The sequence below is a fragment of the Cheilinus undulatus genome, linkage group 8 (assembly GCF_018320785.1).
Source record: "Cheilinus undulatus linkage group 8, ASM1832078v1, whole genome shotgun sequence".
NCBI lineage: Eukaryota > Metazoa > Chordata > Actinopteri > Labriformes > Labridae > Cheilinus > Cheilinus undulatus.
The window spans coordinates 43,242,312-43,259,079 of NC_054872.1; the positions used below are offsets into that span (position 1 = coordinate 43,242,312).

Below are 16,768 nucleotides of genomic sequence, written 5' to 3' on the forward strand. Positions count from 1 at the left end.
ACAATCATAATCATTCTGAAACAGCTGACAGCAGAACTTTGACCTTTGGTTCTGCAAAAATAAAAATGATTACAGTCACTGCACGTTCTTTGGAAAGAAAACTAGAGAACATAAATTTCACAGACTCTGAGGACTACATCACAGACTCTGAAGCGACATCTCAGACTCTGAGGGACATGCCACCACATTCTGTGGTGGTGTAAATAAAGGTATCTTTAAAACTGCTCTGACATTCTGAATATCAAAACAGTCTTACTTATTTTTAATGTTACTACTCAATTCAAATTTTACTTTAAATGATCACTAAAGACACACAGATTGTTATAGGTTGTGTTTTAATGCTGGTCACTACATCTATTTTCATTTTCAGTCACTTTCAACTCTGTATTCTAATCATTGTTCTACAAAGGTTATATACAGATGGTAAAATTAAGGTCGTCTGTTTTTTGTGCCCTTCATCCTGGTCTTTCAGGGGGATCAGGAGATTTACGTTACATGAGGAGGCTTAGCTCATTGATCAAATGGCACTGCTTAAAGGTAAAATGCGTAGATTTTTCCTACAGTTTTTGTTTGCTTGGTCATAGCTCCACATTGCTGGTGGGAGTTTAAATAGCATGTCTAATGTACCTGGTATAAAAACCATCAGAGAATCTACCTGTATTTGACGCTTGGCTGGTGCCAGACCCTGGTTTAACGGTTTACTCGCAGTGAAGACTTTCTTTCTCCCAGCGTGCTTTGCAGGTATGCAAACAGAGCCATTTCAAAGAAACTGATGCATAACGAAAAAGACACGGTTTACACTTTAGTGATGAAACGTGGATGCCATATCAAACATTTCAAAATAATTGAGAATTATTGTTCCTAGTCTTCCTAGTTCTGAATCTGACGTTGCCCACAAGGTGGATTAATTTTTTTTTTTTTGTCCAAACACCGCAAATGTTAGACTAAATAAAAAAACATATTTCAGTAACTCAGTGCACTTAAACATGAAGACGTGGTAAAACGACTCCCTGAAGTTCAAACCGAACATCAGAACGGAAAAGAAAGGGGATTTAAGGGACTTGGCATGGTTGTTGGTCTGAGAAACTGCTGGTCTACTGGGATTCTCACCACAACCAACCTAAAGTGTTACCAGAGACACAGAGAACGGTTGAGGATCTCCAGGGTTTATAGAGAACATGGACGATCTCTAGGGTTTATAGAATACAGTCGACAATCTCACGTGTCTATATATATTGTGGCGAATTGTGATGAGATATGGATCAAAGACAAGTTCCTTCACTTCTGTCCTCACACTAAAGGCATAATCAGTGACCTTTCAGTAGGACTCTGTAAGGACCACAGATACAGACATCCTACTCTGCAGCAGTGACTCCCCCTCTCATGTATCACAATTTATAAAACATTTTCCACTAAAAACATGAACTAATGGACAAAACATGCATAATTACTCACCGGAGACAGATGGACAGGTGATCTGCAGCTGGGATAGTGTCTGTAGTTGATATCCTGGAGTGATATCATGGCACCGATTCAAGCTAACAGGAGCTAACCGGGCTAGCCAACAATAGCACCGGAGGCTGCCGTCATCTTCGCGGCTTTGGGCAGCGAGTTCACGCGAACATATCGAGTTTATTCGCGTGTATTAAAAAATGTCAAGGGAGTAAACTCCCTGTAATCGCGCGTGCAATTCGCACAAATTAAACGATCTTTCGCGTTTGGTTTCCACTTCCTGACGCAATTTCTGTTCTGGCGAATGGGTCTAGATCAGGGTTGCCAGATCTGTGTGACAAAACCAGCCCAATGGCAAATAAAAACTAGCCCAAAACCAGCCCATTGACTGATAAAACTAGCCCAAAACCAGCCCAATGACTGATAAAACTAGCCCAAAAACCAGCCCAATGACAGATAAAAACTAGCCTAAAACTAGCCCAATGACAGATAAAAACTAGCCTAAAACCAGCCCAATGACCGATACAACTAGCCCAAAACAAGCCCAATGACCAATAAAACTAGCCCAAAACCAGCCCAATGACCGATAAAAACTAGCCTAAAACCAGCCCAATGACCAGTAAAACTAGCCCAAAACCAGCCCAATGACCGATAAAAACTAGCCTAAAACTAGCCCAATGACCGATAAAACTAGCCCAAAACCAGCCCAATGACCAATAAAACTAGCCCAAAACCAGCCCAATGACCAATAAAAGTAGCCCAAAACCAGCCCAATGACCGATAAAACTAGCCCAAAACCAGCCCAATGACTGATAAAAACTAGCCCAAAACCAGCCCAATGACTGATAAAAACTAGCCCAAAACCAGCCCAATGACTGATAAAAACTAGCCCAAAACCAGCCCAATGCTGAAATTCAAAATAATACAGTTAAAACCTCTGCCATACTCCATATATTACTTGAGTGTCTGTAGACATTCTGCTTTTCTGTGGGTGGCGTGTATGTCTGTGTGCCATGTTCCATGTTTTCCTGCCTCTCTGCAGGTTGTTTTAGTTGTACTTGAGTGTAAATAGAGTAGTTTTTCTGCTACAGATATTAAATACTCATACACAAGACACAGAGGCAAATGAGAGCCTTTTCAAAGAGCTGATGAATTATGGGTGTCTGGGTATTTATATTTCATATTTGGACATTTACTGTAGTTATGTGACTCTGTTAACTTAAAGGGATGCTTTCTATTTTTTTCCTATAATTTTTGATACTTTTAGCTAAATGGGGAGGGTCCCCATGTTTTCTCTTTGCCCTGGGCCTCCAAATGGCTAAAACCGGCCCTGTCTCACACCTGCAGCTCCCCCTCACAAATCCTTCTGTCCTGCCAGTTTGTTGCTTTCATTTTTTCTGTTTCTGCCCTTTTGACAGCATTTATCATTAGTATGTTTAAGATCAAATAAAACACCCACGTTTGGACAAGTTTTACTCAATTTTACATTATTTTAAGATGTGATCCGTGTTTGTTTGGCTCGTTGATGATGATGTGCATCACAAAAGTCATCATCAAATACGAGTATGAGAGAGCACCGGCAGGAAATGACTGAAGAAATGTGTTAAAACGAGGGCATTAGAAGCTTCAACACAAGACAGCACACCTCTAAGAAGGTATAACGGACTTACTGAAGAGATGCGCCATCAGCTGACTTCCTCTGCGCTCTTTCACTCATGTTCCTCCGTCCTGGGCGCACCCGACGGTAATAAATCACAAGTTTTCATTTGAATTTGGCAGTTAAAGTCTGTGTTCTTTGTGTGGACTTAGATTTATTGATATGACTTGTTGCAGTTTTTAGGCTACTGCTGACAGTTTTCACCTATATAGAGGATTTCACGAGGATTTATTTTTGAAGTAAGCCTTATAAGAGCCATGATTCAAATGAAAGCACCCATGTGCTGGAGGGGGCATGCACTGGACCGCCTATAGTGTGTGTGTGGGGGGCGAGAGGAGGGGAGGTGAAGGAGCGGAGGGGCGCCTAATCAGAGACATGCCTCTGTTATTGATCATATTATTTACACATGCACAAACAGCTGTTAAATACAGAAAATGCCGACTCGAAATAATTTTACCCCTATCGCTTTGGCGCCCCTATGTGCCGTATATAGTGCATACCCACTTTTTGTGCCACTGACAAGACATAAAAAATGGGCCTGCTCAACCTGCGGACAATAAATTCTACCCGCGGCAGTACGTTAAAAGTAGTCCAATTCCGCGGGAAAACCGCGGATCTGGCAACCCTGGTCTAGATCTAGATCATTCTAGATCCGTTGCCTGCTGCAGTGATGTCACACAACGCCCCTCGTGGGGATACAGTCGTGGGATTGGCTGTAAACGAGCGAGACATCTGATTGGCTGCAGACGGGCCCCATGTAGAAAAAATGCATTTGTGAATCTGGTTACCGCTAGACGAGTCTCAAAACATCCACACACAAATGCAGGGAGGTTTACAAATGAAAAGCACGTTATAAATGCGTGTTAGACAGTTCACATATGTATTTGATGAAACTAACAAATATCTTTACATGCATATATTTGTGAATTTTCATTGCACATATTTAAAACAAGAAATATTTGTGTGTGCATCACAAACATGTTTACAAATCTTATTTTTATGTGTAGATTTCTTTTTTACTTTTATATGAATTGAAACACATTTTTGTGTGCATTGAAAATGTTTTTGTGATTTGTGTCACATATATATATAAATCCCAAAATACATTTGTGAATCCTGTTTTGTGAATTTATTCATTTCTGTGTTCATTTATTCTTTTTGAGACTGTTCTAGCTCCATAGACTGAGATACCATTTAAAGGCTCAGGAAACCTTTGCAGGTGTTTCGAGTTAATTGGCTGATTAGGGTGTGACACCAAGACTTTCCAATATTGATTTTTTTCACAGTATTCTAATTTTCTGAGACACTGAATTTTGGGTTTTCATTATCTGTAAGCCATAATCATCAACATTTCAAGAAATAAAGGCTTGAAATATTTCACTTTATGTGTAATGAGTCTATATAATAGATGGGTTTCACTTTCTGAAATGAGTGACAAAAATATTGAAATATTGTTTCATGATATTCTAATTTTTGGAGATGTACCTGGGTATTAAATGTTAGCTTGTCAATCAGAAACACTCTTATTCCATCTTATATCTCACTAACCTGAACCTAACATAGTCTTTAGCCCTTTGAATGTGTAAATGTGTTCAAATACAATGTAGACACCATCTTTAAAACCTCAGAGCAAATATAAATGAGCTTTGTCCAGTATCATGAATTTCACTGTCTTTAAATAAAATGTCATGCTCAAACTATGAGTCAAACCAAAAAAAGATGAGGAAAAAGTAAAACTTGTGGCATTAAGACAGACTTTTATTTCAATTAAAATAAAACTCAAGTTCAAAGACCATACTTTGCATGAGATCAGCAAATAAAACTGATTGCAACTGCCCACGTAGTGAGGTCATGTGACTTCCAGCACAGTCTCTGCACCATCCAGAGTTAGTCCATTGAACCTTAGACCTACTGCGATGTTGTTTCTGTCAATACAAATATCACTCTGAAATCAAATCAAACAAGATTTACATAACACAGAAACCATCCAAACAGAATTAAAATAACATTACAGAATATAGAGAAGCTATTGTAACATTATGATCTTTTATTTACTATTTCATGGCCACACTGAGACATCTTGAGTGCCTTTTTTTATCATTTAAACTGCCAATGCAGTCTGCCAGTTTTCCATCTTTTGTATTTTTTGGTTCATTTTGGTAAATCAATGAACTGGGTGTTCCGGTAAAGGAGGTTGACCTGACGTTGCATAACCATAATTGGCACACTGCAGTCCATGCTTTATGAAAGATCACATGAAGTATGCCTTACTGGGCTAATGTAGCATCTTTAGGATTTGACACACAACCCTGCTCAAACTTAATAAAGTGCAGATAGAAAGTCACTTCTTATTAACTGGTTAAGCAAACTAATGGTTCACCTCTCTAAAAAACTTAGGTTATCATGAAAAAGTCCGTATGTCCCCCTTATCTCATTAAAAATGTTTAACTTTAATATTTTCTTAATTCTGGGGGTCAGCACCTACAAGTCTAAGGTTCTTCTTCACAAGTTAGGGTAGAACGGACAGTGAGAGTGACGGGCGGATTGGTGCAGATTCAGCAGTGCTGCAGACGTACCAGTTCATTGTGGTGAAGAGGGAGCAGAGCTGGAAGGCAAAGCTCTCTATTTTCTGGTTAATCTTTGTTCCTATCCTCTCCCAAAAGGTAAGGCTATAAAAAACAAGACTAAAGCTGTAATGCAATTCTATTGAACATAAACTTTTTTCAATGTCTTTCTCCTTCAATGTCCTCGCCTTCTGCATCAACACACCGCTGCATTCAGGTATGCAGTAGGTCTTCTTCCGACAGTTGTCTCAGAACCTCTGTTGTTCTTTTCTTTACTTCTGACACAAACGTGTAACTTTGAGGACAGATTTGATCCTAGGAAAAAGTCACACAGTGCTAGATCAGGTGAATAGGGAGGGTTATCAAGCACTGTGATTTGTTTTTGGACTAAACTGCTTTACTGAGAGCGCAGTGTGAGCTGGGACGATGTCTTGATGAAGAATGAAACCATTTCTCCACAGATGGTCTCTTTCTTTGGACTTTTTACTCACTATTTTTCTAGAACCTTTAGTGTTGATTCACTGTTGACCCTTCTGGAACCCACTCCTCCAATGATGCCCTTAAACAACCAGCATGGCTGTGAGTTTGGACTTCATTTGCTGGGCTTCCTTCATTCTTGGTGACAATTTTGTTTTCCAACCCACTGACTGCTGTTTTGTCCCAACATCGTACTGAAAGATCCAATTTTCATCACATGTAATCACTCCTAAAAAATGTATGTGTCCTTAAATTTGTTCCAAAAAACAAATTTGCTTGTGTTTTTTGTTTTTGACCAGGAGTCAGAAGTTTTGGGACAACTTTGGCACACGTTTATGTAGGGATGGGGATCGTTAATTTTTATTGATATTGATACCCTTATGTATACTCCTTATTGATACTTCTATCAATACGTTTCTATTGTTTGGTGGAAAGAAAAAGTAACAAATATTTACAACAGAAGTGGTCTGAACTGGGTAGTGCTTGAGTTAAAAGTTATGATTCAGTCTATTTTATATCCCTTGGATACACATTCTTCATATTTGCAACGGTATTTATTGAAGTTTCTCATCAATAAAACACTGAATTTGCCATTTTTAGAAGTTGCATTTGAACATATGACAGATTTTTTGTTGGGTTTTAACTCAAAAACAAAGACTCGTTTCACTCAAGTCTGTGGGTAGGTGTCTGCTGTGGCTTCCCTAAACAAGCGAGTTGGCATCTTGTTTTCTCAGTTGCAGCCCTGCTACCTGAGTCTTGTGACTTCAATTAAAGGTGACACAGCAGCAGCTACATGCACACTGTTGGCAGGGTGCATTCAAGACTGCTGGGCAATCCAGTGATTTTTCACATGGCTAAACCCATTGTTCATTTCCTACATGAAAACCTGTCCAAAACAATTCATAAAAAAACAGGAAATGAGAAGAGAAACTCTACCTTGCTTATCATTCCTAACACCAATTAAAATAGCTTGTGGGCCACACTTGGCCCACAGATCATTATTTGGACACCAGTTTACAAGATGTACCCCTTAACCTCAACTTTATCATTCCTGGACAAACCATGCAAAAATTGAATTCAAGATAATACATCTGAAAAGTTTCTGTTCAGACTCAGTGCATCCTGTGGATTATAATTGTAAAAGTAGAGCAGATGTGTGGACCTCCTGCTGGAAATATTGAAATGTTGATTTCAGATCAGAATCAGTGCATGTTATCAGTCAAACATCAATGACATTTTGGAAACTTCCCAGGGACCCTGACTTTCCTGGCAGTGGGACAGACCTTTTTTTTCAGTAGTTCGTTCTCAAAGCAGTGTTTGACTGTCAATAATTCACCCTGGTCTGAGAGCCCTATTTTGTAATCATCTGGGCTATATAAGATCCTCCAGTCTGTAGCCTACTTGTTACTTTGCATTTCAGAGTGGAAACACAGACTCACTGCTGTCAATATGACAAGTCTGCTCACCGTGCTGACCCTGCTGGCTGTGTTGTCTGGTGGTTTTTGTCAGAGCAGAGTGTACAGGTCCGTCCTCTCTGTGAACAATGGAGGGCCATGGGGAGACTGGCACAATGCTGATATGTGTCCGGAGAACTACTATGCTATCGGCTTCAGTCTGAGGGTAAATAAACAAGGCTTTTACACCAAACTTTGCAGCTGCTTCATTAAAATAAGACAACAATAAGAAAACAAACTCATCAACAAGATAAGAAGCCTGTTAATCAGACCTGTTTGTGTCCTCAGGTGGAGGGTGGCCAGGGAGGTGGTGATGACACCGCCCTGAACGGGATCCGTCTCTACTGTTCTACAGATAACCGCCATGGCTATATCCCCACTGTTGAGTCTCACAATGGCTTGTAAGTTGCCCAAAATTATATCATTCAGCTTGTTGTAATAAATATATACATTGTCATTAACGATGAGTTTACTGTTCTGCTGCTCACTTATTTAAAAATCGTATATATACTAATACTCTATCGATTCTTTTGTCGATTAATCGAGTAATCTAATAAGAAATAATAATTTTTTTATTAATCAGTCATTTTTTGCTCATTTTAGAGCAATAGTACTAGACAAATGAAAAAAGGTGGATCCCCAAAATGAACTACAGTTATTAAAGTTAAAAGGAAAGGAGGTTAAATTTTTTTTTTAAATATACTTACGTGATAGTTGGGGCTAAGGCATCCTCCCCAAATTGTGGGTGCTAACACTTTATTTCACTTTACCACTAAGTTACTTCAGTCAAAGGGGCACTTAATCGCATAAAATCCCTTTCTTAATGCATGAGTGTAATATTCCACATTCTAGCAGGAAAGAGAGCTCCATGATTCACACAATGGTCTGATGATGCCTGAAAGCTGTACTTTTACATAAAAGGAATAGGATCTACTTTTCAAAGGGTGTTCACTTTTAATTTTTCAACCAAGTTTCTGTTTGTGAGTTGATCCGCTGTAAAAATAAGACTTTTTAACACCATATCTGAACCAGGAGAGCACATTTTGAGGTAAAAAGCAGCTCCTATTATCTGTTTAATCTTCACTGTAAGATGATGAACTCTGACCTATGTGATCCCTCTTTCTCAGTAACTGTTTGTGGCAGTAACATGTTTCTATTTGACTGCTATCCATTAATTATCAATATGTATTAATGCTTCTGTTTGTCAAAGGCTTTATAAAAATGGGCTGTAACCAAGATGTGGTGCTGCTCAGTTATGAATAAATCATAATTAAATTTATGACAAGTGCATGCAGAAGTGAGAAAGAGAGGACACCAAAACAGCTCTTAAATCATGAAGCTTGTCGGTGCTCTGTATAACTGCTGGGTCAGTCAGTGAAGGTTTTGAATTCTCCTGAAGTCTGCAGAGACAAACTGACCCCTGTCTCATATGAGAAGGTCTTGCAGGTCGTGCTTAAACTCTGAGAGCTGCATCATTTCACCCATGGAAACTTTGTTTTTCATGATTTAAACCTTTCATTATGACACTGCACCGCTACAACATTGGCTTAGTGCTGTATTTGCCATAATGTCAGGGCCTAACCTTGCAAAGCAGATGAATATGCCCGTTTCCGTGTTTCTCACTGGTGAATTCATCTTACAAAGCTCTCGTCTGAACTGTTTGGACCCAGTTAGAAAGTGACAGGACCAATCAGTGACAAGGGGCAGTACTTTCAGGTGCGGCAGAGTCATGACGTAAGCAAGCAGCAACAAGAGGTCGGTGCAATTATGGCAGAAGACATTAGCGTGGATGCTGCTAAAGCACCAGTTTTATTAGAACTTGACATTTCTTTGTTAAAAAAAGAACAAAGAACAGCAGTGAGATGTTTTCTTTTCAAAAATGACAAAAGTCATGTACTGACATGTCTACAGTCGCCATGGTTCACATTCTGCAGCTCTAATGGAGTTTACACCTTCGGTAGGGGTGCAGCTCGACAACGGCTACCTCACGTGTTTTGTTGCTCTGATTGGCCCATAAAGATGTGACAGAAAGAACGTTCATCCAATCACCCTCTGAGTTTTTTTCAAAGGATCTGCCATTTCCCAAATGCTGTCTATGAGTGGTTTTCCAGATGGATGTGTGAAACATCTGGCGTGTCAGGTTAGTCAGGGCCAGTGGATGTGTAAAAGATGAAGGACCTGCAACATCACTGCATCAACTTCTCTTCCCTCATGGCTTTCAAGCCTTGCATCGTGCATGTTACATTATAGTAACCAAGCGTGATGTCTGGAGGAGTCCAGGCACCACTCATCACCTGGCCAATACCATCCCTACATCGAAGCATGGCGGTGGCAGCATCATGCTGTGGGGATGTTTTCAGCAGCAGGAACTGGGAGACTGGTCAGGGTCGAGGTAAAGATGAATTCAGCACTGTGCAAAGACATCCTTGGTGGTAACCTGCTCCATAGCACTCTGGACCTCAGACTTGGACTGACTGTCGACATAAACTGAGGCTTAAACATATTCACACATTAGCCTTCAGTTCTGAGGGTAAAATAATACATCACCTGACCTGTCAAGATTGAAAGTGTGGGTTAAAGATGTTAAATGTCCTTCTGTTTCTCAGGAGTTTCTCCTCACATTTTGGATTTTATCCTAATTTTTCCTCTTCTATGTATTTCCCTCTCTTCTCTCTAGCTGGGGTGATTGGACCAGTCCTCAGTACTGTCCCACTGGCGTGCTCACTGCCTTCCAGCTCCGAGTTGAGCCTCCTATTGGAAGTGGTGATGACACTGCTGCCAACAACATTAAGTTCCAATGCAGCAGCAACCGCGTACTGGAGGGGCAAGGCATGGGCTGGGGAGATTATGGTGGATGGAGTGAGACGTGTACCAATGGAGGAATCTGTGGCATCAGGACCAAGGTGGAGGCTTGGCAGGGTGGGCATGAGGGTGAGGATGACACTGCCCTCAATGATGTACACTTCTACTGCTGTGACAAATGATAAGGTAAGACATAATAAAAAGGAGTTTTAAAGAGTTTCAAGAGTTGTATACACATTTGGTCTTTGTCATAGTGCTCCTCCTGGGCCTGGATCCATTTAGATCTGAAACTGACTGAAAAAGAAAATTGGCAGGTCTTAGCATGGCTATACACTAACATTACTGTCCTTGTCCTCACTCACCATGTTCATATTTAAAAGAGGTGTCAAAAGTATTCACATTCATTACTCAGGTAGAAGTATAGATTCTTGGCTTTAAAAAGACTTCTGTAGAAGTTGAAGTATCAACTCAAGCTTTTTACTCAAGTAAAAGTGTAAAAGTACTGGTTTTAAACTACTTAAAGTATAAAAGTAAAAGTAATGTAAGGAGGAAAAAATGCCATTAAGGACAAAAGCTTAGGCCGCTCCACAGGGGCCTATAGTGCACTATCCCACCTCCCCCCAAAAAACATTTTTCTAAAGGCCATAATGACTGTAATGTTATATTAAAATGTTAATGTTGAAAAATTTGGGATGCACCTGTTTCAGCCACATTCATGCCCATTGAAGATGAACGCACTGTAGTACAATGCAAATACATTCAAGAACCATATGTACTACCAACCTCCTCACTGGTGCTTGGTTGGGACATTTCACTCCAGTTCTCTTGAGTCTCTGGCACGGACCTCTTTGTACTAGACTACATATGTCTGCTATTTCCTTGCTGGAGTGTGACGTGATTTGTGTTGTATGCAGGTGCGTTGGATCGTGTACAAACCAATAGGGTGTCAGAATAGTATTATGTTTATACTTCTCATCCAACCACAATCAAATTCACTCTATCTGGATGGCGCGATTTATCTGGATAGGTTTGGGAGTTTTTTATTTGTGTTTTTTTGAATGATGACAAGCCAAGATGAAAACAAGCTGAAATGAAATAGGAGTAACGAGGCTATTTTTAAAATGTAAGTAGTAGAAGTAAAAAGCAGGCTGAAAAATAGTTACTCCAGTAAAGTACAGATACCCAAAACTTCTACTTAAGTAAGGTAACAAAGTATTTGCACTTAGTTACTTGACACCTCTGATATTTTATGATGAAAGCTCACACCATTATAAGAAGAGGTATTACCCAGTTTTTGTGTTTTGTGAATACGAAGCTTTAGATCAGTTGATTCTCTGTGTTGTAGATAGTTATTCATCTACTTCTTACTTTAGGTAACCTGTGAAAACATAGCTCTGTGGTTGTTGAACATAGCCTACCTGCTGCATGTGACTTCACATTCATAGCCTTTACAGCCCGCCCACCGAGTGAGGGTACGGCTGTCTGTGGAAACGCAAACTGTTCTGGTGTATAGTGCACTGAACCATACTAACCTGTACTCAATCAAACAGGACCACCTGATGGAAATGTGTTTATAGAGGGGGATCACTTTGTCCTCACATTGTTCCTCTGCAGCATTAATAGTGAAGGTGAAAGGTCACGAGTAGCTAATGTCACAGCTTTGAATGCCACATTGAATGTATCTGGTGGAAATCCAACATCCTGTTCCTACAATGATATAAAGAAGTCATTCTTTTGAGAAAAAAATGTCCAAAATGCACTTATCCCAGGCAACCTAAATAAATATATATCACTGCTTTTTTAATTCTAATGATTTGTTTTTCCTTCTTCTTCTTCACAGTGAACAGCAAGTGAGCCTGAGCAGACCAAACCAGTTTGACGGAGTGACTCTGCATCACCCAGAAACTAAAGATGACTGACAATAGTTAGACTTTAGTTTTTTATTCGGATTGCTGCTGTGTCGTAAATAAATTTTCACATTTTCACATCACAATTTTTGTTCTGGGTTCTTTAATGACCTCCTGGGTGAGTCATCGATGCTCTCTTGGAGTAATTTTGGTAAGCTTGCCACTCCTGGGAAGGTTCACCACTGTTCCAAGTTTTCTCCATTTGTGGATAATGGCTCTCACCATCATTCATCCCAAAACCTTAGAGCTAACTTTGTAACCCTCTCCAGACTGACAGTTATAAATGACTTCGCTTCTCATCTGTTCCTGAATTTGTTTTAATGGCACCATAATGTGTTGTGTTTTGAGCTCTTCAAGCCTACTTCACTTTGTCAGACAGGTTCTATTTAAGGGATTTCTTAATCAACAGGTCTGGCAGTAATCAGGCCTGGGTGTGGCTAATGAAACTGAACTCAGCTGTCCACAAAATGTGGTTAATCAGATAAATTATGATTTAACAAGGGGAGGGTATACTTTTCACACAGGGACAAGGTAGATTTTTTTTCCTGAATGAATGAAATCATCATTGAAACCTGCATTTTGCATTTCCCTGGGATAGCTGTGAATTTGTTATTTGCACAGAACACTGAGGCATGTTTAGGGCCTTGCTCTGTTTCAGGTGAAAACATTCAATAAATGAATGACAGTTATTGGGAAAAACGGGGTCCTTTGTGCTTTAAAGCTTAAATAACAAATACCAAACTGTTTATGGTTATATTGAGGCAAGTAAGTTAAATATAAAGATTGTGAAAATTTAATCTCAAAACTCTGAATATGTGCACATCAAGTATAACATTTTTTTTTTTTTTTGTATGTGGAGTGAAATTATAGAACAGTTTGAATGCGGGGCTAAAGGAATATCCAAACAAACTGTTCAAAAAGCAGTATAAAGATTAAAATATTCTCGAGGCACATGAACGAAGGGTGTGTTTGACTATCCCCAGGTGTTCGCTGTTATTTATCATTTCAAATTAATTAACTAATTAATTTGTGTATTTTTCTTCTCAATTGTCTTTTGTATTTATTTCCCTTTTTTATTGCCTACAGTTTTTTCTCTCTTTATATATGAGGGTAACCCCACTATCTTCTCTTCCTGCTCTTATGCAGTGACTGAAAAATTATGAGGAAGTGTCAGGATATAAGATTCATAATGGTGGTTTCAGGCAGCTGGGCCAAACAGTTAGACTAGCATGTCAAATTCCGATGGGCAAAAGAAGGCTTTAAATATTTTGGCATCACAATAACACAAAGCTCCTCTCAAGTGTACAAGGCTTATTAGAAGAAACTTATTTCTCAAAAATAATTTAGAAAGGTGGCAGTTGCTTCCTCTAGCTTTAATAGGCAGGATAGAGACAAGGGCCTCGTTTATGCATACACCAGAAATTTGGGTGTATGCTTGTTTCCACGCACAGATTGGCTTTTTCGGTCTGAGCATTGGTGTACAACACACTCAAATCCCACGCCAGGTCTAAGCTTGTGCTTGTAAGCAAGTTTCAAGGAAGCAGCAACCTCCAGTCCTGAAAAATAAAACCAATACAGAAGTGCAAAAAATTGCAATTATGGCAAGTGTCCATGTACACACTACACATTGAAAAGCTGTTTTTACACATGAAATAAATTGGTTTACAGACTGGTTCAAAAAACAAAATGTGTCTGATTAGCTAATGTCTTCATGAGCACACACTGTGTGTGTGTGTGTGTGGGTATATTTTTTTGTGCCAAAATAGTTTCAATACATTTAGGAAAAACCTCCCTTTGCACTGATTGGCGCATCTCATTTGATTGACAGATAGTTGGACAGGCAGACACTACCTATCTGTCTACCAGAATGGTAGCTAGTTTAGCTGACAGGAAATCAAGGTTAGTGGGCAGGCTCTTGTCTGCCATCAGGTTGATCCAAAGTTTGGTTGAGAAAGTGATGTCAGTATGGAAGCTGCCATGGATTGGCTTCAAAAGTTGTTTGGGTCTGTTTGTAATCAAACGGCTGAGGTCACACACACTAGCGGAACAAATCAATGCCGGGCCGGGGTCTGAGCACATGACCAGGTCCTTTAAACCCAATAAAGGTCACGGTAACATCGCTTTACAACATACACATGCCCGCAACAGCGGGGCTTACAAGCATTGCTACATTTTTTACACACAGTACACATTAGGCTACTTGGTCCATAATAAAACTACACAAATTCAAAGAAGTTCAGCACCACGGATAGCGACCATATCATTCTGACATCCACTTTAACTATTTCAACTAATGTGAGAACAGTAGGCTACTTTGTCAGTAGCTGTAAAGTTTAGTAAAATTGACACAGCGGCCCACATGTTTACATACAAACACAACATCAGTATGAAGTACTAGGCCTACTCACCACTTTTTGAAGGGCATATGACTAGCCTTGTGCTGTATGTCCATTTTCTTTGCTCTGTCATTCTCTATGGACAATATAGCAAGTCCTCTCAGTCTCAGTCTCTGGTTTTTAATGAGTTTTAACTTGGAGAATGAGCGCTCAGAGGTTGCAACGGTGACGGGAAGAGTCAAAAATAAAAGGAAGGCGGTACAAACCTCACTGAATGTAGAAGTTACTGCTGGGTGGTTGACAATGAGCATTTTTGCCAGATCCGCAACAGACTTTTGCTTTGGAATATGGTCCCTGAAAGAGGTTCTAAAAGAAACCAGCTAGCCAGGGAAGCTGGGGGCGACGTCCCGACTGTAGTACTCACTAGGCCGACAGGCAGCTTGGTGTAACTCCTCATCTCGTGCTTGCAGCAGTGTGTTGGGGTGAATTGCCTCAAACATTTGATTTGATTTATTTATTTTGCACATTTTGAAATACAACAAAACATAACAGCAATAACAAAAATGGATGGACATTACCAATCAGCAATTAAATTTAAAAAGCATGCCAGGGAAATCCCAAAAAAACCCTCTAGGGGCTTGAAGAGGAGGGCTCCTCAATATAACAGTAAAACTTTTAACTAAAGAAAGAGAGAAAAAAAAAAACAAAACAAAAAAACAAAAGACAAAAACAATCAAGACAGAAAAAAGGACGTCAAGACACATACAAAAAACAAAAACAAATAAACAACAACAAAAAAAAACAACAACAAAAAAACAGAAGCTAAGTAGAAAACAGGAACAAAATAAAAAAAAAAACTAGAACAACACAACGACAAAAAATACAAATAACAGTCAGATGATGGATTATTCACATAGTAGTAAGTTTTTGACAGAATTTTTAAATGACCATGGGGAAAGTTCGACAAAGTGAGGAGGAAGTGAATTCCATATACTGGGACCCCTAGATGTTATATTAAATTGTGATGAAGTGGTACGTGTTGGAGAGCTGTATGGGTAGGATAATTATGAAACAGATTATTGGCTTTAAAAAAATTATTAAAAAATGGTGGGAGTGTTTTATTTAATGATACATGTACAAATTGAGCAAATTGGAGTTTATTAATTTGATAGATATTAAGTATACCAAGTTTGCAGAACAAGGGTATTGAATGACTTCTTGGAGCTGAGAAGGTAATAATTCTCACTGCTCTCTTTTGCAAGCGAAAAACTGGTTCCAGTTTAGTTTGGTGAGTCCTGGCCCAGGCAATATTGGAATAACTAATAAAAGGATAAATCATTAAATAATAAAGATTTACCGAGACTTTCATATTTAGGAGATAACGAATTTTTCCAATTATTCCAATATTTTTGGCAATCTTTGATGTAATGAGTGAGATATGAGGCTTCCAGGATAAATTTTCATCAATAATTACACCAAGAACACGAGTTGATTTGACATTAGTTACTGGGACATTGTCAATCAACACAGTTATATCTATAGGATCCTTTTTCAGACTTTGACCAAATAAAATAAAATTTGTTGATTTTGAACCATTTTGCGATTTACATGTTCACAGTTCCATTTAAACTGGTGAATCTTTGGGACACTTGCTGCCAACAACAATGTCAGGTTCATCTCCAGGACGACGAACAAGATATGTGTCCAGTTTTTGTAGTTTGGCTTCTCCCTGCTCTCTTTTTTCCCTTTCTCTCCTTTTTTCGCTCCACTTTTATGGTGATATGAACTGCTGCTCATGTTTAGCTTCATATGTTAAAATGCTCCACCTAGCTTGCGCTCTGTTGACAAGTGACTTATGATAACGTTGGTGGACGGTTGATGACTATTTTACCCAAAATACACTTGGAGACAATGTCTGCTTGTAAATTTACACATGGTAAAGTTAACTGTGAGAGTGAAAAATGAAGCCAGTCATGCAGCACAACATTTTATTCAATATTTTACACCCAACTATAGTATTCAGTGTTGTAAACTTTTTACCAACCATGACTCATCCTGACTGGGGCAACCTATATAAGCCCACACATATCCAGTGCTCTTCTTAACGGTGATTAGAAAG

The 16,768-nt window shown here is 39.2% G+C and overlaps 1 protein-coding gene across 1 annotated transcript; it reads left to right on the plus strand.

The window, feature by feature from the left end:
- The first annotated feature begins 7,521 nt into the window (after positions 1 to 7,521).
- On the plus strand, positions 7,522 to 12,385 carry LOC121513904 (vitelline membrane outer layer protein 1 homolog). The gene is made up of 4 exons (XM_041793925.1): positions 7,522 to 7,770; positions 7,893 to 8,005; positions 10,282 to 10,592; positions 12,247 to 12,385. Exons 1-3 carry the CDS (start codon positions 7,600 to 7,602, stop codon positions 10,586 to 10,588), a joined length of 591 nt encoding a protein of 196 aa, XP_041649859.1. The 5' UTR covers positions 7,522 to 7,599; the 3' UTR covers positions 10,589 to 10,592; positions 12,247 to 12,385.
- The last annotated feature ends 4,383 nt before the right edge of the window (positions 12,386 to 16,768 follow it).

What these genes read in the sequence shown, in the direction of transcription:
- LOC121513904 (XM_041793925.1), top strand. Translation starts at nt 7,600, where the DNA reads ATGACAAGTCTGCTCACCGTGCTGACCCTGCTGGCTGTGTTGTCTGGT. An exon ending in CTATCGGCTTCAGTCTGAGG is followed by an intron (nt 7,771 to 7,892) that starts GTAAATAAACAA and finishes TTGTGTCCTCAG; the next exon opens with GTGGAGGGTGGCCAGGGAGG. An exon ending in GTTGAGTCTCACAATGGCTT is followed by an intron (nt 8,006 to 10,281) that starts GTAAGTTGCCCA and finishes TCTTCTCTCTAG; the next exon opens with CTGGGGTGATTGGACCAGTC.